Source organism: Phycodurus eques, chromosome 3 (genome assembly GCF_024500275.1).
Source record: "Phycodurus eques isolate BA_2022a chromosome 3, UOR_Pequ_1.1, whole genome shotgun sequence".
NCBI classification, from domain to species: Eukaryota; Metazoa; Chordata; class Actinopteri; order Syngnathiformes; family Syngnathidae; genus Phycodurus; species Phycodurus eques.
The window spans coordinates 10,230,339-10,253,960 of NC_084527.1; the positions used below are offsets into that span (position 1 = coordinate 10,230,339).

Sequence of the window (23,622 nt, forward strand, 5' to 3'; positions counted from 1 at the left end):
AGTCGACTAATATTGTTCTAAATGTACAGAAAAGTGACTTGAAAATTCAGAATTTTTTTTTAAACATGTTTTGAAGCTAAATGTGACAAAATGTTGCTGCTATTCTTTGCGTGAGCAGCTTTACAAACGGCACCCCACAAATAACCTCAACCCTTAAATATACATTATGAATCGAAGACTTTATCAGCAGCATTTGACATTTAACATAAAATATTGCATCCAATGCTCATGGTGCAGCATCAAGTTAGTTAAATTCATTACATTAAAATTGGATTAATATTTGGTGTGAAAGATAAGCATGTTTTTGTCTAACCGTAGAGACCAATTGCTTTTTCCAATTTCAATTTGATTGATATAGTCTTAATTTAAAATGTAACATTAATGTAACTTTAATCCCTGAAAGACAAATCCATTCCAATCCAATCCACAAAATCTATAACCCTAACAAGATAAACAGTGAAAAATAAAAAAATAATTGGAAGAAATTGATGGAACATGAAACACACACAAACATATACATGCAGTGCACTATATGGATTTACGCTGTGGCCTGCGGGGTACACAACATTTGCAGCTTCCGCGTAAAAGCATTGTCATGTTTTCCCTCAAGAGCCTTGAGTCAGTCCGTTCCAAGCTGTATGCCTCACACCAGTAACGTGCATGAATGAATGAACACTTGCTGCTGTGTGCATTCGTTTGAAGCAGCACATGTGAGGCAACACTTTACAATAGTCAAACAAGCAATCTGACAGGAAGACGAGGCCTTGTGAGGAAATACAAACGTTATTTGATTCTCTACATTAGAGATGTGCCATATTTGGTGGATGTTCAAAATGGAACTAAATTGGATGAGAATCTTGTTATAAAGAAGGGCAGCACAATGGACGAGCGGATATCTCGTCCGCCTCACAGTCCTCAGGTTCTGGGTTCGTCCGTCCGGCCTGTGCCTGAAGCTGCTCCTCTGCCCGGATTTGGTGCTGTGCAGTAAGTAGATGCACACGATTGTCCATGATGGACAAGATGCTTGTTCATCCTCCTCCTTTGTGCCACAGACGTCAGGCTGTCCAACTCATCCACACCTTCCACCTCAGTCTATTCAGTCGAAAAGCATCCGTTTTCTTGACGTTGCCCCCCAGCTGCATATATGAGGACGCTTGCCACCATAGACCGGAAGAAAATCCGCGGCATCTTTTCGCAGATGTTAAAGGAAACCTAAATATATATTTTGTTAGTCTTTAGTCTTAGCAAACTACCAGCAACAAACAAAAACTTTTTAACAAAGTTGGCCAGTAAAGATGATTCCGATAAGAGTTTGCAACCGCAAAATTGTTACCAGATAAGCTATCAGATAGCCTAGCTTCTTCGATTTCTCCTTCTACGTATTTTCCATCAGTCTGGATGTGCGCCATGCTGCCTCTAGCAGGTCAGAATTCATACTGTGATAGACATGGTTATGTATGTGGTGTGTTTCGTTGGTTATTTTGAGTATACCTCAAACTATCAAGATCGGTGTGTAAGGTGTACCCGCTAAAATTAGACATCTAAATCCTCTCTCTCTCGCCGACCAGGCCAAGCCAATGTATATTGTCCAAGTCCGAATGGTAATTTAATCTCAGCAGAACATTCAGGTTGAGGAATTAGAACTGTTGACATTCTCCTCTTCTTGATTCCTGCAACCCTGACCTTCAGCTTTTACGATGGCGCACTGCCACAGTCGCTGACCGTGCATTTGTTCTATCTTTCAGAGTGAGGCCGATGGCGTTTTGCACCACGAGGCAACCCTGACGGTCTCATCGCACTAATCTGCAATTAACGGATGCGGCTGTTGATGTCATTTTCATTTCCTTTGAAAAAAAAGCTGCTTTGATTCAGCGTGATGCCCGGGCTGACGCTTTCATTAACGCCGTTTTTGACTCCGAGGGATGCGACGAGCACAGCTGATGACAAACAAAGCGGCATTACGAACACACAGACAACATCAAGTGCAAAGTGTTTACTTCTCATAATCTCTTTTTCCATCCATTGGCAAAGATGTACAGCAAAAATATAACAGACTTCTCCCATCCCATCCCATCCCAGTTTTCTTTGAATCTTGTTGAACCCGGTCGTGGAAAAAAACCTAGGTAAATGAAACATTTATTTTGTAAAATTGACAGCAGTCTCACCTTGACTCATTCAAAATGACTTTTGATCATCTATTCATATTAATATCCTTATTCTGTATTTAATGTCCATTGCTTAGATGAACTGAGAAACAGATCTTTAGGCTAAACTTGATGGACATACAAGACAGTGGAACCTCTAAGGTCGAACACAATCTGGTTGACCTCCGATTTGATTAGATTTTTTATATTCTCTATACAATTGTTTGGTGATGCATCAATGTGCAATGCAATTCTTCCTCCAGGGCCCAACAGGTTGAAATCTCTCATGATTGTGACTTAAGAGGCATGTTTCCCCCAACTACTGACACATTTCAACTGCAGGTACTTTACTAGGAACTAGGAACATTACAAGAATTATTACCCCGCTTATATCAAGCCCCAGGCACCTTCCGATCTTCAGCACTGAACACCACGTCTGATCGGATAAACCTTGTGAATCTTGCAACTGAATATACTAAAAATCAGGAACTTGACGTTGTTGGTCAAATTCCAAATTGTATGACCTCGAGGACATTAGAGGTTCCACTGCACTGAAACAAATGAGAATGTACGATCTCTTATCAAGCTGGCAGTGTGAGGAGTAAAAGACAGGATTTCAGGGGGAAAAAATGCATAGAAAAAGACAGCATGGAAGGACAAGCTGAGCACTCACATTCACTCGCAGCACAATGCATTCTCGCCTCACACAATTGATATTCTTTGCGCTCGCTCGCCCAATGCCGCTCCGTCTGTGAAGTGTCTCTCGGCGATAGCGCTTCGTTATCGACACTTCTCAGTCGTCAGACACCATATCAAAAATATCCTCTATTGAAATGTTAAGTCTCTGTAAAAAAAGGCCTGAAATCTAGAGATACTGTGTATCAAACATGCTCATGTAGATTTGTATAGAAAGGAACATTTGATGCAAATTAATACCTGCTCAAAAATCAGTGTACATAATAGTGAGATGGATGATCAACACATTGTCTGCGACAAATGGTGCAAACCGACAGGACATCGTTTTTACCTGGCTTCAGTCCAGCAGAGAATCGGCCCACCTCTCAAAACAAACACACACATCCACTTATACTTCTTTAAAAGGCAATTTCCAGCTCTAAAATGTCCTCCTGTTGACTAAACTCACAGCTGCCTGCACTGACACCTTTTTTTTAGCCATCATTTAAGCGTTATTCCAACCAAGAAAATGAGGCTGATGTTACTGTGTAGTCCCCACAAAGTAATAGAAGTAGTATAAAAGTGCCCAAACACACGCACCACTACGACATACTGTTCTTGCTACAGTAATAAAAAATCCTTTTGTCTTTAGCGTTAAAGTTTTGGACAATGTTTGTTAAGAATTGAGCCAGGCCAACAAGGAAAAGCACCAAAATCAATAGGTTTCTTTCCTTGACCATGCAAAATTCATTTAAAGATCCGTTTACCATTGTTACTGTTGGATAGGTAACAAGGAACCTGAACTGATTTGTATTTTGCTGTCATTCAAACATCAATAACATTCTTGTTCTAAAGCATGACTTCAGCTACCTTGGCGCTCTTATGCCACAATGTTACAATCCAAGTTACAATTGTTACAATCCAAGTTACAATTGTTACAATTGCTTTGACAAAAATATTTATGCCTGAAGATCGATTACTGGTGGCTTGACAATGAACATAAACTGGTTTGGCCTTTGAACTGTTTTTATTACCATTCAAAATAAAAAATAAAAAAAATCTTGTTTGTTTTGTTGTTATGTTTCCACCCATCCATTTCCTCGCACATTCCTAAACTATGCATGTTAGCTTCACTAAAGACTGTGAACTGAATTCTGTGAATGAAATCGGATGCCAACGTGATCTGAGCTCACCCACCTCGGCCATTTTGTGTCAGCTTCTTGCTTTGACAAAGTGGAATTAGTTTAATTAGCAGTCATATATTATGACTGGCTTGTAGCTGATAAGGATTATGGGCAAATTTGGCATTTGACATACTTTATGTGTGATGGGATTGGTTACAAATAATTCATTAAGCTTGCCTCATTCAAAATAAATAGGATTCTTTTCTGTCCCAGTTGTCCAACTGCAATGAAAGGTCATGACTTTGCGAGGACTACAACATCTTCTGTCTGCACAAAAACCCCTCCTCCCCAATCCTCATTTCACCGTGCCTTCATGGAGGTTCCTTTTTTTTCCAGGTGCTCAGAATCCAAAGGCTGTATTTATCTCCTATTGGCGGAGAGCCGTCAAAAATAAGATGGATGCTTGGCCTCCCCTGTCCAGCATCCTTCGCAGGTGTAGCTGAAGGGTCTCAGAGGGACCTGCAAGGGAATGAAAGAGAGCAAAGGCGTTAGATGGAACACAGACGAGAGCCACTTGACTGAGCGGTCGCCGCGACAACTATTTGCACTGAGGGAAATATAAGTATAGTGAGGCGCGCACACGCACAAACATACCCGTGTACACACGTTGCACAACTAGAACCTTAATAGCGGGAAGCCATCGGGAGCATTTCTTTATATTTAAAAAAACAAAACAAAAAAAACGTGCAATCTGTGGCCTTTGGCACTCCTAAAATAGCCTCTTTTGTCATCTTGTGTCGCTTCTTGGAACACAAGATCATGTCTGGGAACACTGAAGAGGTAACGTCCTCCACTGACGTGCAGCAGATGCCACAAACCTTTAACAATCCCGAAAGGAGGGTAAAAATCTCCACATGCATTTATCTTTCTGTATATCTCAAGAGTGTGAGACAGACACACACCGATCTCACGTAATGCAATGTGACTCTGTAAAGCTGGAGTTTCCCCCACACACAAAAAAAAATGAGGCTGTGGCTGTAATTAGCTTAACTATGACTTAAACCGCCATGTGTCGTGCTCGATCTCTTTATTGCAAGACACACTGTCTGCACGACACACAAGGCATCTGTAAAGCAATAGTCCATTGTGGAAATTAGGTATGTTACTGATGAAATGCAGTATTTGTGGGTATATGTCTGCGTGCACAGGGAAGGATTCAGACTCATTTTCTTGCATCATGTTCAGGACAAGTATCACTCAAGTGAGCCAAACTCCCACTTTGAAAATTAATGAACTTTCTACATCATTTATGCAAACTTTCAGGCACACAAGGACTCAATTATTTTGCTTTGACGATTCCCTTCCAACTCTGCCTTTTTCAATCACGCCACTAAACTGTGATAAAAATGAACGCGTAGATGAGCTCTTGGCAGAGTGTCGTCCTCGACGATGAGCCGGAGACACGGCGACTAATTAATATTCACTGGCCAAGGGTGTGCATGTAGCTCAATCTTGACACCTTTATTGCACACTTTTACGGAGCGATATGCACTTGCCAGGTTGCAAAATGAAAGGAAAATAGAAAAAGAGGCATTGGGGAGTGTGAGCCTCTGTTTGACGTTTTTAAGACACTGCTGACAAATCAAACGTTAAGCTCTGAAGCTGGTATTCATTTTACAAGGATGTCAGAGTAAGAGCCGTAATGAGTTTGAAGGGCGTCCAAGCCAAAAGGTCCGATAAGCTCTGTAAATGGTAAATGTGCCTCATTTAGCGCTCCAATTCTCAACCAGTCTTCTTCATGGCAAGACCCTTTGCAATTCAGAGCCAGGATACCAGGGGGGTACACGAATATCAATAAGTGGGTCTAATTTGGGCCTGATTATACCCGTCCCATCAAAGTCAGAGTTAGCAAAGGCTTAATTGTCACACGTCTCGAAAAGAATATCCTGAACAATTATCCTGTCGTGTAGGGTGTGCTAAGAGTGATTTTTCCTCCCCAATCCACTTGGAAAACGGCGAAGCCCACAATCGTAACTGTTCAACCTATTCGATATCTACGATCACAAAGTCTTACGTGCTACCGTTTCCTGTCATGTGTGGGGTCTTTTGAATTTTAAAAATGGTCAATTTACAGATGGGGGTACGATTAATTCACTGAACACTATCAATGCAAGGCTACGTTACTTACCGTCAGTCATGATATTGAGTTTATACTGTATGTAAACTTTTGGGGGGATTATTACTCTGTCAAAATAAGAAACATTGATTTTGAAGGGCTGCCTAATGGCAAGGTAGCTTGAGCTCAAAGTTAAACTCGATCCACTGCAGATTGTTTTGGGCAAAGCAAGAACCACCTCGATTTAAAAGTCAAGTTGGCCAGTTATTATGCTATAAAAAAAAGAGAACCTAATTCAGTTTGAATAATGTAAAACAGAGGAGAAAAGTCAAATCAGTCCACATTAGTTTGCATATATATATACACCAATTACAATACTGATTTAGTCTTGAGTTTTGGGGAGTGACTAGTCAAAGCAAAAATACTACTGATTTTGGACAATAGATTCACATTCCAAGTAGGGTTGCAGCTATCGAACATTTTCAGAATCAATTATTCTACAGATTATCCCGGCGATTAATCGAGTAATCGGATAAAAACTTATTAAACAACAAAATGTGCCATTTGTGCTGCAGGTATTATTGTTGGGGTCGCTACCCTAACGTGCGGACACTGTAAAATCTGATTGAGTGTGTGTGTGTGTGTGTGGCTTTAAATGGTGGGGCCTGGCCTGGTGAGTGACGTGGGAGCCAGTGAATGAGTGTGGAGGTTTGGCTGTTGTGAGCTCAGTTTAGCAGCTGGCTGTTAATTCCACTCACCTGTTGCTCGTCTGCATGTCGATTGAGTGCCCGGGTGTCAGTTGTGGCCGTAGCAGCGAACCGTATACAGTGTATGAATGTGCTTATTACGTGTTTATTTTGTTACCGTTTGTTCAATAAAGCAATGGAAAGCGCACTGGTGGCTGCCTCTATCCTTTGAGGCAGAGATTTTTCTACAACATATTTTTGTAATATGTTGTAATTAAAGTTATTTGAATAATGGTTTCAGTCCTAGATCATTTTCAGCGTTCATGCTGGGTTTAAATCTCAACTGAGCTTTAATCTTTCACGACAAAGCAAGAATTTTAAAAAGTTTACTGATTATTGGTCTATACAAGAACCCTATTCATTTCGCATGACATAAAACAAAGGTCAAGTGGCAAGTCAGTTTATGGTTATTGTCACCTATCAGTCACATCACAACACTGAGCTAATCTTCTCACACTCACTCTATTTCATGACACAAATCTTATTGATTTTCAGACAATATCCGGGAGACAAGAACAGACTAAGTTGATTTGGGCTTGTTGTCTTTCACGTCAATGCAAGGACCCTGTCAATTTTGAAGAAGATGAGGGGCTGAGGTCAAATGTCTCTCTTTGTTGCGTCATCAAAGAACCCTGTTGATTTTGACATAAAACAGGGGAAGTGCCACAGCGGTTAGACGTCACCGGTAGCTACTTGTCACAATACTGAATTCATTCATTTCTCTATGCATTCTTTGTCAGCGTTCTGTCATGTTCCAGTCTGAACTGGGCTTCAAACATTCACGTCAACACAAGACTCCTTTCAATTTTAAAGCCATGCTAATGAAATTGCTGACGTCTAGGATTATTTCTCCATACCCTAACTAGCAAAATCAGTATTGATTTTGTTTAACACGAAACACTAGTCAAAATCCACTGTTCCTTGTCAGCTGTCGACACATCAGAATTATCCAGCAATGTTCTTCAAGCTCTCAGGGATCATCTCGCTATGTAAAAGCAGGAAAACTATTGATTTTGGGTTTCATGAAGTCATACAATCTGCACATATTTTTCTGGATTATTTCTTATGTCACACTATAACCTATTTAGGGTAAAAATATTCAAGAAAACATTGGTCAGAGATTGTACCGGCCCTCGTTTTTGTCTACTCTCAATCAATCAAGCAATTTCCGAGCCATTTTCCTCTCCGGTGGTCGCCTCGCCGGGAGGACAGTGTTGGCTGCATAGTGTTTTAGTTAATTATGGAAGCAGCAGGTGTAATCATTTGCCCAATTAGCTTTGACACTTTATCGCTTCGCTCCATCGCAAAGTGAAAACACATGAGGCACCGCCGTGTCATTTATCAGCGGAAGCGTAATGAGCGAGCGGCTCCATTTGTATTTTAAAGTTATCGAGTGGCGGACGCGAGTGAGAAACAAGCGCGAAGGGCCCGTCTGATGAAAGACAGCGTTTGAAAGGCTGCCAGCGGTGCCCAATGTACTGTATGGACGGAGCTCCGTAGACTACCAGGGGGGATTGTTGGAGAGTGGGAGTCGTATATCGTCAGGACGGGCTCAGACCAGAATCATCTTTATTTGCCAAGTATGTCCAAAAAAAAACCACACAAGGAATTTGTCTCCGGTAGTTGGAGCCGCTCTAGTACGACAACAGACAGTCAATTGACAGAGAACACTTTTGAGACATGAAGACATTGACAAAAACAGCCACTGAGCAATAAAGGGTTGCAAGTTATCTGGTAATGCCGGTACAAATGTTTTTGGTTTTATTCGACAATTGTGCAAAAAGATGCAGAGTCCTCTAGCACTTAGATGAAAAAGAGGTGGGCTACGGGGAAGTGGTGAGCTGCTGTAGGGAGTAGGTCAACACGGCTGACTCAGTCCTGACTCACGACGGAGCCGGTTAAGATCCATCTCCTCCCCGCCCATCCCAAAGTCGGAAGCTGATACATAAAGTTAAGTATACGTACAACAGAGGAAGACACCAACACCCTCATCCCTGATGTGCTTTGGAGCAGGGGGAATCTAAAGTGGCCCACATATACTTGGCAGTAATCGAGCTAAATTCGAGCAATCAGCAAAGGCCTGATTATCGGATGTCTCTGAAAGATTATCCTGAGCGATTATTCTGTGGTGTGGGGTGTGTTCAAAGTGCTTTTTCCTCCCCAATCTGCTCGGTGCCAACCATTTTCTTTTTTCCGAGACTTTATGTGTTTGAGCATTTTCCCTCCCTTGCGATCAAAGTCAGCAAAGGCCCGATTATCAGATGTCTCTAAAAAAGTATCTTGAGTGATTCTGACTGTAGTGAGTGGTGTGTTGGGTGATTTTTTCCCCCCCTCGTCAATCTGCTAGGAATATGGTCGGTGCTCACCGTATTTTACTTTTTTTCCTTTCCAAGATCTCATTATCTAGCAATTTTTTTTACCTCGTTATGGGTGAGGTCTTTCTCATGTTTGAAAAATCTGTTAAAGCGAGGTGCACACGTACCGAGAATAGGGCGTAATCTGAGCATTTTCCAGTCAAAGCCAGCAAAGGCCCCGATTATCGGAGGTCTCTGAAAGATTATCCTGGGCGATTAACCTGTGGTGTGGGGGTGCGTTAAAATATTTTTTTTCCTCCCTGATCTGCTCGGAAAATGATCGGGGCTGACAATCGTCACATTCAATAATCCCGATAGCTTTAGCGATAGCTTTTAAATGATATTTCTGCACTGTACGCTGTTTTAATTGCACTCTTAGTTTTTTTCCTCTTTGTTTTAAATGTTTATAAGATGTTTTTTCTCTCTTTGTTCTTAAATGATTTTAATCATGTAAAGCACTGAGTTACCTTATGTATGAAATGTGTATATAAATAAATTTGCTTTGCTTGTGTGTGTGGTCAACACAGAGTTCCGCGCAGCCACTGACTCTGTGAAACATAACAGCCAATGTAATGACAATGTAATTACCAGATAAGATAACAGTTAGCCGAGATTATTCTATTTCTTCTTTTATTATTAATCTTTTTTATTTTCCATCAATCTGACTGATCTGTAGCACTGTGGTGCCTCGCATAGGTCAGTGTTGGTACTACGACAGACAACTGGCTTGAGGGAGGAGACTCATGATTCTCAGTGGAAATATTGTTTTGTGTGTGGTGTGCAGTGTTGGTCACCTAAACTACACTACACTACACACACGCAGACTATAAGTAGCAACGCGATATGATTTGCCAAAAATGACTGTCTGTCAAAACGCTGAGTCTGGCTGGAACGGCCACCGCAACCTGAGTACAACACAATTTTGAAAATCGGATGATGGGTTTCGTTTTAGTTTTTAGTTTAGTTTTTTTGTGTCTGAAAAGAAATTCCCTTTTTTGTGAACGTTTTTGTGTGATATCGCCAAGAGAAAATCTGTTCAAAAAATTTGAGTAAAACAGTAAAAATGATTTCTCAACATATCTCCTTGACCGTCTCATTTCACCTGTTACTCAAGGAACCCCCTTCTCCGATTAGCTGACAAGTCGGCTAAAAATATCCACCAAATTCCGAAACATCAACACGTCAAAATTATCGTTATGTTTCTAACGGTGTCAGTTGATCTGAAAACTCGACTTAATTAGTGTAAATGGAACATTATTGTGAGAAGGGCAGTGTGGGCTGTAGAATAGGTCATGCACTTGAGCAACCAATTGTTTTTTTCATGAATTTATTTGTTATGGAGGATTTTAGAGGCAATTGAAGTGCTCATTCCATGTTTTTTTTGTTTTAATTCCACAAAGATGGCGGCCACTGGTCACGTTGCTACTGTAAGAGCAGTAAAAACACATGTGTAGTGTTTTCCTGGTCATATGTGGGGTCTCTCACATTTTCTACATTGGTTAAGATGTTAAAAATCGGTACGCTTTAGATGACACAAGACAACGCAAACATTCAGAGATATGATCGTGTTAAATGGGATTTCCAGTGTTAATTTTACACTGCTGCCAAACGCATGATCTGGATCAGACTCGGATGAAAGGCTTTAATTAAAGTTTCATTTAACTGAGCGGTTGAACGCTACACCCAGCGACCCTGTGTGCTCACAGCAAATTTTGGTCAAAGCAGATAAGATTTGACAGATACATGAAGGAAATCCACTTTGGTAGACTCTTGCGGTCTGATGCTCATGTAAAAACATAATTAACGATTCATTATTAAAAAAAACTCTCAACCAAAAGCACATTTTAGCTTTAGTCTAGCAGACACACCAATGTAGATTTTTCCTGGTCACGTCAAATGTTGACCACTTGTTGCTGGGCAGAGTTCATCAGGATCAATCATACCTGCCCTACAAGCCAATGGGAAAAGTGGTAATATTGTACTGGATGTCAGCCACAAGGCTGTTTGAATAACAAACTAGGAACTGATGTCATCGTGCCCCTGGACAGACAGCTGAGAGGAAAAGGAAACAAACAAAAAAACATTTTAATATAAAATATTAAAATATTAAAATATTAAAAAATGAACAGTGTCAATTTCCTCTCTCCACTGACTAGTTCATTAGCCAGCAAGGCAGCCAAAGTGCTTATGTGTTGTGCCTATCAATGAAACTGGCTGCACGCCATTCTGTAGAACACACTGCTCCGTTCATCTCAAGTGTGCGTGTGTGTGTGTGCGTGTTACTGTATGTCAGTGGGAACACACCACCAGACTCATTAGCCTGAAATTGTACAATGCAAATAGCAGGAATTGTTTGTGTCGATGAGGGCCATCACCTCGAGGACAAACCTGCATCTATTAAACAACACGTCCTCTCACACACTCGTGCTGTCTCGCTTCCCTTTGGCTCAATTCACACGCATGCATAATCCAGATGTTAGATTGAAAGGCCGCCGATGTCACGCGTTGGATTAATCAGTGAGCATATCCCACTCAAAAAGGACACCGCAAGTCTAAACAAATAAACACTCAACGGTTTAGACTCCAGATACTTATCACATGACATCTGCCTTACCAGTATAAATAAAACATGATTATATATAAGCAGCTATCTATCCAGCTATTTTCCATACGGCTTGTCCTGATTGGGGTTATTAACTCATTGCCAGCTGTTGTAGAGCATTTCGACTAATGTTTCAAGATCCACAGAATTTTGCGCACTGTGACAATAATAATAATAATATTCATAATAATTAATCATATCATCATGATAGTATCATTTGTATGCATTGTAACCCGCCGTAGTCTGTGACTCACCTACACTAACGCGGTAGTAAAATCATCATTATAATAAATACTGATATTAAGAACCCTTCTCGGCCATCAATACAAAACAATCAAGTGAAAAACAGTAACTACGGTGGCAACTGAGCGTGCCTTCTTGTGCCGCGGGATGACGTATTCTTACGCTGCTGAACAGACGTTGCCTATTGTTGGTTATCTAGTAATGTAAAACAAGGACCTCTTGCACATACAAATATTCATTTTACTGAGCAGATGCCAACGTAAATAGTAGCATGTAGCTGAACGCATAGTGGCTGATGACTAGCTTGGAAATTCTCATAAAAACATGCCAACAAACTGTTACATGTTCCCGCTCTGTCTTTTTTTTTTGTCTGTGAGGCATTTCTTTTCCTAATTGTGAGTAGCTTTATTGTGCAGATGTTAACTGATAGCTGGGATAGGCTCGTGCCCCCCCGACTCTAATGAGGACGAGCAGTACAGAAAATTGATGGATGGATGGTTAACATCTCTTTTTACATGTATGACGATTAACAATGTTAAATTGTTACTTGCGGTTATAAACGATTTTATGATGAAATTATTTCACTTCACATTATTTCTTTCAAAATTAGTTTTGAAATGAGAACAATTTGCAAGTCAACCGGCATCACGGAACCGATGGTATTCAACTTTGGAGTTTCCACTCTAATAAACTATGCAAGGCTGCAGTGTTTAAATAACATCAGACTGCAAACGTGTGACAAAAGGCCATTTGTGAGCAGACCTCGACACACTGGAGGAGGCTGTACTGTACTGCCAGTTCTGAGCAGATGGCGCCGTTGGACATGTTCCATCCTCAGAGGAAAAAACATAAGCTTGATGCGTCTTTGAAGTCCTGCACCTGTCCAATTTGGCAGTCGCCACCGTCGCCTTGACCTTGAGCCATCCCTTTCTCGAGGTACTAAGAGCCACAGCGGCACATGTGGAAACACCTGTCTGCCACCAAATGTCTGCAGATGGGAGACCTAACTCGTGCTGACCTGTGTGTGTCAGATTTTGGGATAAAAAGACACTTCTTTTTCCTTTCTATGCCTCATTTCTTCTTTCCAGTTTAGCTGTTCCAGAGGACATAATCGAACTGTTTTCATCTAATGTATTTTTACAATAGAATCCTGTATTTTTGGGGGGTAACAGATTACAAGGCAATGACAATCTCGATACACCGTTCCCCAATTAGTCACCTGCTGCACCATCCATCCATCCATCCATCCATTTTCTATAGCGCTTATCCTCATTAATGTTGTGGATGAGCTGAACCTTATCCCAGCTGACGTTTGGCCTGATGTGGGGGTACGCACTATACTGTTCGATAGCCAATCATATGAAAAATTTAGGGTTTTCAATGAACCGGAGTACCTGGAAAAAACCCACACAGGAGCTGAGATTCTAACCCTGACCCTAGGAACTGTGAGGCAGACGTGCTAACTACTAGCCCACCTGCTCTGTTGTGTCATCTACTTATGACAAATAAACCTCTCCTTAAACTAGACCCCAAAATGTAACTAAAGTATCTCAGTTCATATAACTCACACACTGACATTAAATAGTTAACTCGCTGAGTCTACTTGATCTCAGTTGCAAACCAAAATAGCAGCACTGAACAACATATTCTCAGATGAATTCAAGTGCGGAGTCTGACTGCTTCCCTGTGTGGTATTAAAGATTACCTTACGTTATGTGATTACGTGTAACGTTCTACTCGACTCTTGACATGTGATCGCTCCACAATGTTGTGTGCATCCATGTTTACGCTCTGGGGAGCAATATATGACTTATTTGTGCAATGACCGCCTCGGTGCTTACCTTTTCGCTACATTTCTCCATGTACTTTAGGCAAGAAGCGACACCTTGGACTGGTCATCAGCTAATCACAGGCCACATAATAGACAAAGAGTCATTCACACTAACATTTATGGACAATTTACAGTCAATGAAGCTAACATGCATGTTTTTGGAACTTAGAAGAAAGCCCTATACAAGCACATGGAGTGCACGGAATCTCCACACAGGATAGTCAGAGCTGCAATTCGAACCCTGAACCTCAAAACTGAGAGAGGCAGACGTGCTGAAGGCTACTGTACCGTGCTGCCCCATTTCTCCAAAATTCGACATTGTTGGTCCGTCATTTTCATATTGCTTTAAACACCAATTTCACCTGAAATAAACTGTTGCAGACCAGTAACATTGTCTAATATTATTCCAGAACTACTAAAAAATAAAGGACCCCCCCCCCCCTCCTAATAGTCATCCCGCCCCATCTGTAGTTGAGTAAATAAAGGCCCCGAGCCACTAATTGTGAAAATATGTGAATAAGTGTTCCATTCCGCTACAGTGCATTCACCAGTTTGCTTTAGGATTTGTTTCAGATTTGTTGTTTGTTTTTTTACTGATGCAATAGAATGCAAGTGATACTGAATAATATACACCTCTATTAATAGACACAGATGTGCCGCTGAACCATAACAACATCAAGCAGTAGGTCAGATTCCTGGATGTGTACGTAACAATTTACTCAGGCCACACTGCATCCATTACATTCAATTTAAAGCAGCCCAGTGGTTTTTGCGTAATCATGCTGGCAGATGGACAAACAAGACAGCAGATGTGGGTGAACATTAACATGAAAATTGTTTATGTAACGCACTGCCGCTCCTAAAAGACACAGCATTTGCCCCACATTTCGGGCTCAGTCATGATTTCACTTGAATTTATTCTTTGTTACGTTCCTCATTTGTGATGAAAAATGTGCAGCGGACGTAGCAGAGTCGTGGGGGCCGATGTCAGCACAAAGGTCGTGTGAGGCGCTTTGCGTTATCTGCTGTAGACTAATGCAGCTAATTAAGGGCATCACCGCAAGGAAGGTGCTACTATTCTCAGCCTACTCCAGGGGATGGTGTCGCCCCAACTCGACCCGCTGGACATGTCCCCCAAACACACACACACACACACATATATACACACACGCACACACTCGATTTAGAAAGTCACATGCACACAGAGTTCACGCACAAGGGCGGTGGCTCTTTTTAACAAGAAAGCTAATGCTAAACTGTGATGTTACGTCGGCTTTATGTGGAAATGAATGCTTTGTGCCCCGTTTGTGAGATAGATGATGAGAACTGATGACCTTACTGCATTTTTGAACAGAGCTTTACTGAGAACAATTTGACCGCAATTATCCTCAAACTTTACAGAATCGGTATTTGTTTATGTCAAAGCAAGAAAACGATGGATTTTGCATATCCACTATCCAAAGCAAGATTATGGGGATAGGATAGGGGCTCAATTTTCAACTAATCAGCTTTAAAACCGTATTTGCCAAGTCATAGATTGCAGAGGTCGGTCCAAGGTAAGATTAGTTAGTACACGTTACTTGTCAGGGCTCTGTAAGGGCTCAATTGTCTATCATCTTTAAAATCATCTATTCGTTCATTCAATTTTGCACTTTATCTAATGACAAGGTTGCAGAGGCAGCTGGGGTGAAATAACATTGCGACCATTTTGCAGTTATTTGCTATGTCAGCACAAAATGATCTTGATTTTGACAAAAGAATGTAGAGGTAGCTTCGTCTTCAAACATTCCCTTCAAACCTTTTGGTAATTTCTCCACATCAAAACAACCCAATGAATTTTTAATAACATCTGATGCATGATTTTCTGAACTACTATTTTCTACTCAAACTTGCAAAGGTTATGTCAGACTATTGATTTAGTCTCATCAAGTCACGTTCTAGTTATTTTTGTGTCATAGAATATCTGAAATGCAAAGGAAACAGATTTCCTTATTTGCGCCACGAAATCATGAATTAAACAGTGGTACTCCGACTTCCCGAGACTCGTTAGTACCAGAAGCCTCCATACAGACACAGATATTTACCCTTGAGTTTTAGTACAGTCAGCCCCCTCTCTAATGAAATATTAACATTAACTCGCTGTATATTTCAGTACAGACTGGTTTGGTCGCCATTCAATCAGGCCACATGAACTGCACACAGAAAGGACTGAGCTGGGATTCAAAATCAGGAACTTTCAATGTGAGTCTGACGTGCTAACCACATCAATCACCCACAAATCAAGTAACACATGAACAACCATAAGCTAATAAACTTAAATGCAGCCAAGCATGCATTAGTGCACATATACAATTGCCCCTTTGTTCCTCCTTGTGACAAACCCATTTTCACAAGCACACACACTCACCGCTTGGTCTAAATCTGTGTGCATACGTCTCGGAATCCATGGTGGGGCCCCTTGCTCTATTCCGCTGAGATTTCGCCTCCCTTGTCTCCCATTTTCCAGCCTCGCTGTTTGAATAATCCCAAAAATTGGACTGGAGCAGAAGGGGCTCACTAAATAGAAAACACTATGAACGACTCAATATTGTGTATGATAGACAGGTCACAGGGCTTGTCGTCAAACCGTGGTTGTGGTCGATTTGCGCAGGATTGTTTTCTGGGGTTTGAGGGAACCCGAGTGGGGAGGTACGCAAGGTGGGGGAGGAGGAGTGCTCGCCTTGGGTGGAAAACTGTGGCTGACCGAGAGGCCGCCGTTCTCCAGCATTAGTTGGTGAGGAAGACAAGGAGGGGAGGAAGGAGAGCAGTAGTGCACAGGGCTGAGTCGCATGTCGTTCAGCTCAGCCTGCAAGTGCAGCTCTGAGTCATCCACGTCATATTGGAGGTCACAGTCCGGACAGTAGCCGTGATACTGGACCTTCTCGCTGAAACGGACACGTTCCCTCTCACGGGGCTCCCTGCCAGGGGCCTTGGGGCATTTGTTCTTTTCGTGGCGGAGAAGGGGCATGGGTCTGGGCAGTGTGGGAACCAGGCCCGACTCCGGGACACCGCTGTCATTAGTAATGAAACACGACGTCGGGGAGAATAAATCCCGGTTTGGGTTCAAAGAAAAAACAACACCGTTCTTCAATAAGGATCCATTAGCCTTGGATATATTCCCTGATAGGACTAACGTCGGCTGAGGCAGATTCTTCCCGATGTAATCCTCGGATCTCCCCGAGGTAACTCTGGGCGGCGGCAAGGGCGGGTGCGCCTTCTTGTGTACGCTCAGAACCGCGGGAGGGAGGGCGAGGATCGGGGCGACGGGGGCCGGCGGTATGAAGAGGCAGTCGTCAGCGAAGAACTTCATCTTCTCCAGGCTGGACGCCGTGGTGGTGGTGGTGGCTGTGGAACTGGAGCTGGAGTTGAGCGTGTCCGTCTTGGAGCTGTCCGTCAGGCCGTCCTCCAGCTGCAAGTCGCACGTCAGGGTGTCAATATCGTGGACGACCTGGCGGAGACAGGACGTGTCACAAAATAAATGACATAGATATCCTCAGCCAACAACAACAACACTGTAGAAATAATGAGCATTATCATGTAGCTCCTCATTCTAATCAATGCATCGAAAAGCTCAAAGTGTAGCATTTAAATGGATACACTTTGATTGGCGAGGCTGATTCAGGAGATTAAAAATCAATTAAGATATCACACTGACACAAGCACCGTGGGGAGAAAAAGAAATAACAATTTATGGGGACGGCCATAAGCCTGCCAGACTCACATCTGATTGATGGACTGCAACGATCCCATTCAGCATCACAAACACGAAAAAAGCGGCAAAAGCCACAAAATCCTGCATGGAAATGTCAGCTGTAACTCAGAGCTGGTGGAAGCAAAAGTGAAAGGAGACAGACTTAAATCCAGGAGCTATTCCAGATCTGGATCTTTATTTCCTTTGAGCCATGTTAAGATCTGCAAACAATCCATTAGCTGATTAGACAACTAAATGGAAAATCTGGATTCAAATTCAAGATGGTTTGATATATTAACTACAGTACTTAGCTTGTGTAGAAAAATCTAATTCGGTTGAAACTGGATAGCATTTGACAGAAGCGAATGTGTTCACTTTTAGGCCTACTGTGGTGTCCTACAGTGAAATCATATAAGATTACAAAATAGATAAGATTTCATTTGTATTTTTAAACATATTTAATGACATTATCAATGGAAGAATACCTATTCTTCATTTAAAAAATAATAATAAATAAAAATTTGCACACACAAACTGGAGCCAGAAGTTGCATAAAATTATGCAGACATCCCACTAGCCACTAAAGAGCACAAAAAAAATTGCATCATGATTCTGTATGCAATTCAAGATTTTCTTCAAGTTACTCAATTTTTGGGTTCGGTCGTCCCCAGAGTTAGGCACCAAATTTCATGCAAATCCTCTGACATTCTTCTTAGTCTTTGAAGGAAGAAACAGCAAAAACTGCCTCATTCGCAGTGCAGCTTCCCCCCCCCCCCCCCCCCCGTTTCAGAGAAAGCAATGTTGGCATTACCGCCAGACGAACGGCTACCCAACAGTAGAGCACGTTGCAAATAACATCAGATATCAGCCCTGCAAGCGACACAATAGGACAGCGAGATGATCAGTCTTGGTTGTGTGCATAGTGTGCCAAGGTGGAAGAGGAGACTGGAGAGATGCATAGTGGGAGAATCCAAAGAACACCGTGAGAGGAAATTAGGCCAAGAACAGAAAGATTTCGAAAGAGTAAATTATACAAAGGAATCTGCTGCCTACTGTGCGGTAAACACAGAGAAAGTATCTCTGCAGACTATACTGCGTTGTCAGTGAACAGCAGATAAATGGTCAAGTGTGAGATATGCTATTGGCACATAGATAACGCTAGTATTGGAAAGGAACTAAACCAGGCATCAATTCCTGGCAATCAAGAGGCGGACAAAGCACAACATGTGGGTCTGAAAACAAAGCAGTGGAATGGGTTTATTATCTGAGGCTGTTCAGTGCTTTAGCATCAATGGGATAATTCACACTGAATGCAGCTTGTTTTATAAAAAAAAAAAAAAAAAAAGAAATATTGTTTTTGTACAGCTGTTCACGTTGCTTTAAAGTCAATTGGAGTCTTCTGGGTTGAATCGACCGTGACATCCATGGTTGTCAGATTGGGTAAACAAACGTAGCGAAACACACTCACCATTATGAAAGCCGGCCCATATTTGTGGGTAATTACACAAGATTCACCTAGGTCGGCTGACTATCCTACTTCTGACGCTACTTGTACACAGAGGACCCTCAACCAGGATTGGAATCCATGTCTATTATGGTGAAATTTTTCCATGAGCAGAAGAAGCTAGCTTGATATGACTTCAGCTTACTGATGTCCCCTCTACTGACACCATTTTTCATGGAGCAAGAGGACTACCCTTAACCCAGCTTAGAACCTAGATCAACAGTATTATGTATTAAAAAACAAACAAACAAAAAACCTGCACACTGACTACAGTGTCATGGTAGCTCCATCAACTTTCTGATCATCCCACTTCTGTTCTGAACTCTGTGAAAAAAATGACGTCAAACATTAACACAAGCATAAAATGGTCAATAAAGTTGGTTGAAAACCTCATCGCCAGCACTTATCATCATCTCTTGTTTGCCTTTTTGTCAAAAGTTTAGAACTCTAAGAAGAACCATTAGCACACAGCTTTCACATCTTGCACTTTGGAGAGGATTCCGTCGGCTCAGTCTGCCTTGAAGCCCAGATGGAGAGCTGCAGTTCTGGTTGTCCTTTGGGAACTTTCTCCGATCTCTACAAAAGGATTTATAGAGTTCGGCCAGGAGGATCATCTTGATCTTTTTATTTTTTCCTCACAAATACTGTTCTCTACTGATTGTTCTTGTTTGTTTTAGGCCATCTGGTCGAGGATAGTAGACCATGTGATGCCCTCATTTGGCTTTTATTGGTCTGCAGAATGCCGATTTTCAGTTCAGTGTGGCAAAAAGTTGCTAGTAATAGTAGCAAGTTGCTACTTAAGAACGTGCATGGTCTTAAATGACCAAACTGGCAAGTGGCCACCATCTTTGTGGAACTTTCTTAAAAAAAATTTAAAAATAAAAATTTGAATAAGCACTTTAAATGCCTTTGAAATCCTCAATAACAAAAAAATTGATGACTGACGTACATGACCTACTGCCCACACTTCTCTGCTTACCAATAATGTTCCATTTGTTTTAATTAAATTCAGTTTTTAGGGCACCTGACGGCATTTTGACACATGGAGTTGTAGAACGCCCTCGGAATTTCAGTCTGGACAAGCTTATTGGTGGATATTTTTAACTGAAACTTGTTAGCCAATCGGAGAAGCGCTTCCTCCCTGAGTAGCAGACGAAACAAAAGGGTCCACGAGATATGGTGAGAAATAATCAAGTTATTCTGTTTTCTCTAAATTGCAGGTGTTTTTTTTTTTTTAATTACCAGATTTTTTTTTCTAGGCAATAGCATACAATAACATTACCCCCCCCAAAAAAATTATTTTTCCGGAACCCATCACCCGATTTTCAAAATTGTTGGAGCGTTGTATTCAGGTTGACATGGCCAATCCAACCAGATTTGGTATTTTGACAGACTGTCATTTTTGGGTAGTCACGTTGCTACTTGAATAGAGAAGCGTAAGCTTATTTCGCTCGCTACATCAAAGTACCACAAGTACCATCCACTCGCTGAGCTTGCCATATGTTGTAAAAGCCAGCAAGGCACTCTTTTATCTACCATTAATCCTTTTATATTTTGATCACCTGCGCCTTTATTTGTCTGAATTTCGGTTCCTCTGTCTTCTTTTTCTTGTTCCTGAGTTCAGTGAGGCAAGGCAGAGAGCAACATATCATGCACAGTCTTGAACACAGAAGCTTATTTCTGTGCCAGCACAGCAACATTATTTGTCAGCAGATTTTTGGACATTTTTGGAACAACTCAATCTTGATTTTGGAAAAATAAGATGAACTCTGAGCAGTCAGTCTTTTGAGATATATCTTGCTGCGCAAGACGTAAGAATGACCACACAGTGCATTTAACATTATTCAGTGATGATAGGGACCACAGTGTTCTCTGAGAACATCAAGGACAAGACAATTTTTTTGTAGTCTTGTGACATCTCTGTCTCTGAGCTCTTCACAGGCAATTCCGTCAACCTTGTGGCTCGGTTTCTTTACAGAGACGGACGGGTGTGTGCCTTTTTAAATGACCATCGAGCCAATCAAGGCAGCACGTGAGACCTGCGTGCACGTTTACACAGCGACACAGCAGCTACTGTATATGTATTTAGATGTGTGACAATGACAGCATCCGGTGTGACATACTGGATAAAATATGGACCGCAACAATTGCTTTTAACACAAAATTGCCGGAGAAGTGAGTGGTTAAACGTCACATCCCTCTCCCGAGATCACGTGCCCCCATTCCGTGCAGTTTATACAGAAGAGCAACATGAAAAACGGTGTTCACAAACACTAAAATCAAAAGGCTCATTGATTGCTTACTTTTAAAATCAAACGTATTTTGATCTGAAGCATTCATGAAAATTACAGCAACAACAACAGCTGTCATTCATTTTTAAATAACCATATAGTCTGGTCCACACAGTTCCCTTCATCTTCAAGACTTGTGATGCAAATTGTGTCTCGCCATTTGACTGACAAGAGGAGAAACAGATCGAGCGCCAAAAAGGCAGATAAAATAAAGGCCCGGCCAGATAAAGTAACGGAGCTTAACTCTCACCGCGCTTCTAAAACGGATAATTTGTTGGAACACATGCAAGACGTAAGTGCAGTATCCCAGCGTGCAGCCGCTGCTGTAGGCCAACCACCACCCGGCCGGGCCTGTGCCAAACATCTGTGCAGGGTGCCTCCTCAAAGCCAGGCTCGCATCCAGCACCCTGTCTATCAGATGCGTGCATTTCAAATGGATTATAGGCCAAGGCTGGCATTGATAGCAACAGCCCCTTGAGGCATCTTTTCTGCTTGCGTGGTGTCCGAACAAATGATCCTCTGCACAATTTACTGCAAGCTACAAGGGAGGGGGGGGGGCGAGGAGCAAAAGGGAAGGAGAAAAGAAAGAACATTGCACACACAAAACAACAAAAGATTGATTACAGCGCCTTCATGCTCTTATTTATCTCCAATGCTTGGTGGGCGACATGGAGATAACAGCACAAAGTTGCAGGACATAAAAGCAGAAGAGGTTGCGCTTGAATGGCTGTGAGGGTCCTTCTTAGAGTTCTTTTGACTGAAAAAAGTGAAGATGAATACGAGCGGAGGAAGCAAGGGACAAGACCGGGACGGGGGTACAGCTCGCAGCCAGTCGGCATATGCTCCAGGATTGTGCCAGGGTGATGATGAAACATGATGTAAAAAGTAATGTAGGCTCCCAGTCCTTAAAGCTTCTATGTGAGTCAAAGTCATGGGACTTCAGACCATCTCCTGTACCACATGTCTTCCAGAGCAGGGGGAGGAGTAAAAGGTTGTTTGTGCATGTGCCGTAAGGAGCTTGACATCACTAGCATCTATTAAAAAGACACCTAATGAAGACTGAACATTGTGTGGGTGTGTGTGTGTGTACGTTTACCTCTTTAAGCTCCTTGGCCACATCCTTGAGGTCGCCCAGGATGGTCTCCAAATTGTCCACGATGGTCTTGATCTCCCTCTTCACTTGCACTTTGGAGACTGCTCCCTCTGCGCCGTCGGCGGCTGTCCCGGACATGCTTGACACTTTACGGCCGCCCTATTCCCACCATCGTGTCAACGAGTACAACCGTCTTCACGCCGCGCTGAGGACACTTTTTTTTGTTTTTGGGCCATGTCCGCCCTCCCCGTGTTGTTTTCTCCCACTCAGGTGCCCTACATCGCGGTCAGCCGGGGCAGGACGCTGTCGCTGCCAAGGCGGCGAGCTAACGCCGTCCGCCACCGCGCATGCGCACTCGAGCGCGACAACCAACGCTTGAGTGTAAATATTGTGTCATAATGTCTCCGACAATGTCGAGTTGGGTTGTTGTTTTGGGTCCCTTTTTCCTCGCTTCCCACCTTACCCGACCGGTAAAAGCAAGCCAGACGCCCGCGAAGATCCCCTCGCGCGAAAGTGCGCCAAATTCAACATTTTGTTGAGAAGACGAACGTGTTCGTGACGTTAAATAAAAAATTAATTAAAAAAAGAACAGGAGGAAGAAATGGAGGTGACGAAAAGGGGAGGAAGCACAGGAAGTTGGCCGCACCGAAGAAGCAAACTCAATTGTTCTAATTCTCCACAACCGTCGACTATTTTCGTCATAACACGCCCCTCTGTCAGAATTTGTCGTTGGGAAAATGTCCCCGGGGGGCGGGAAGTCGCCGCCGGTTCACTGCAGCCCAGGCGCGGTTCTCTGAGCCAACCTGCTCCGTGTCATCGTGTCTGCATCGCGGCTCCCTTGGAGAGCCTGAAGCAGTCGGCACACGAAGATGCTTTCTCTCTCCTCTTCCTCGTTTTTTTCTTCTTCTTCTTCTTCTTCCTCCTCCTCCTCTTCCTCCAACTACTCGTTGCCACTGACTAATAAAACTGATAACATACTTAACATTTGCGCGTCATTTCGGCTGTCACTTAGCTCGAAAGTGAAACGTATATATAACCTGTACAAAAAAAAAACAACATCTTTTTGCGAGTGCAGGTAATGTGTTTGCAAAAGTGTGGACACCTCATAACAGGGTATGTGGCTGTGTTCAGAGTTAACCAATCACATTCAAACTTATGTTCAATAGGAG

The 23,622-nt window shown here is 42.3% G+C and overlaps 1 protein-coding gene across 1 annotated transcript; it reads right to left on the reverse strand.

The window, feature by feature from the left end:
* Positions 1–1,829: 1,829 nt before the first annotated feature.
* On the reverse strand, positions 1,830–23,152 carry prr16 (proline rich 16). Its single transcript, XM_061673399.1, has 3 exons — positions 22,457–23,152; positions 16,243–17,322; positions 1,830–4,462 (listed from the first exon to the last, which is right to left on the reverse strand). The coding sequence occupies exons 1-2, from the start codon at positions 22,589–22,591 to the stop codon at positions 16,456–16,458; spliced, it is 1,002 nt and encodes a 333-aa protein (XP_061529383.1). The 5' UTR covers positions 22,592–23,152; the 3' UTR covers positions 1,830–4,462; positions 16,243–16,455.
* Positions 23,153–23,622: the final 470 nt, after the last annotated feature.

Bases quoted from the DNA above. Each gene is read 5' to 3' on its own strand.
- prr16 (XM_061673399.1), bottom strand. From the start codon at position 22,591: ATGTCCGGGACAGCCGCCGACGGCGCAGAGGGAGCAGTCTCCAAAGTG. The intron at 17,323-22,456 runs GTAAACGTACAC...TGTCTCCGCCAG, and splicing joins TGGCCAAGGAGCTTAAAGAG to GTCGTCCACGATATTGACAC.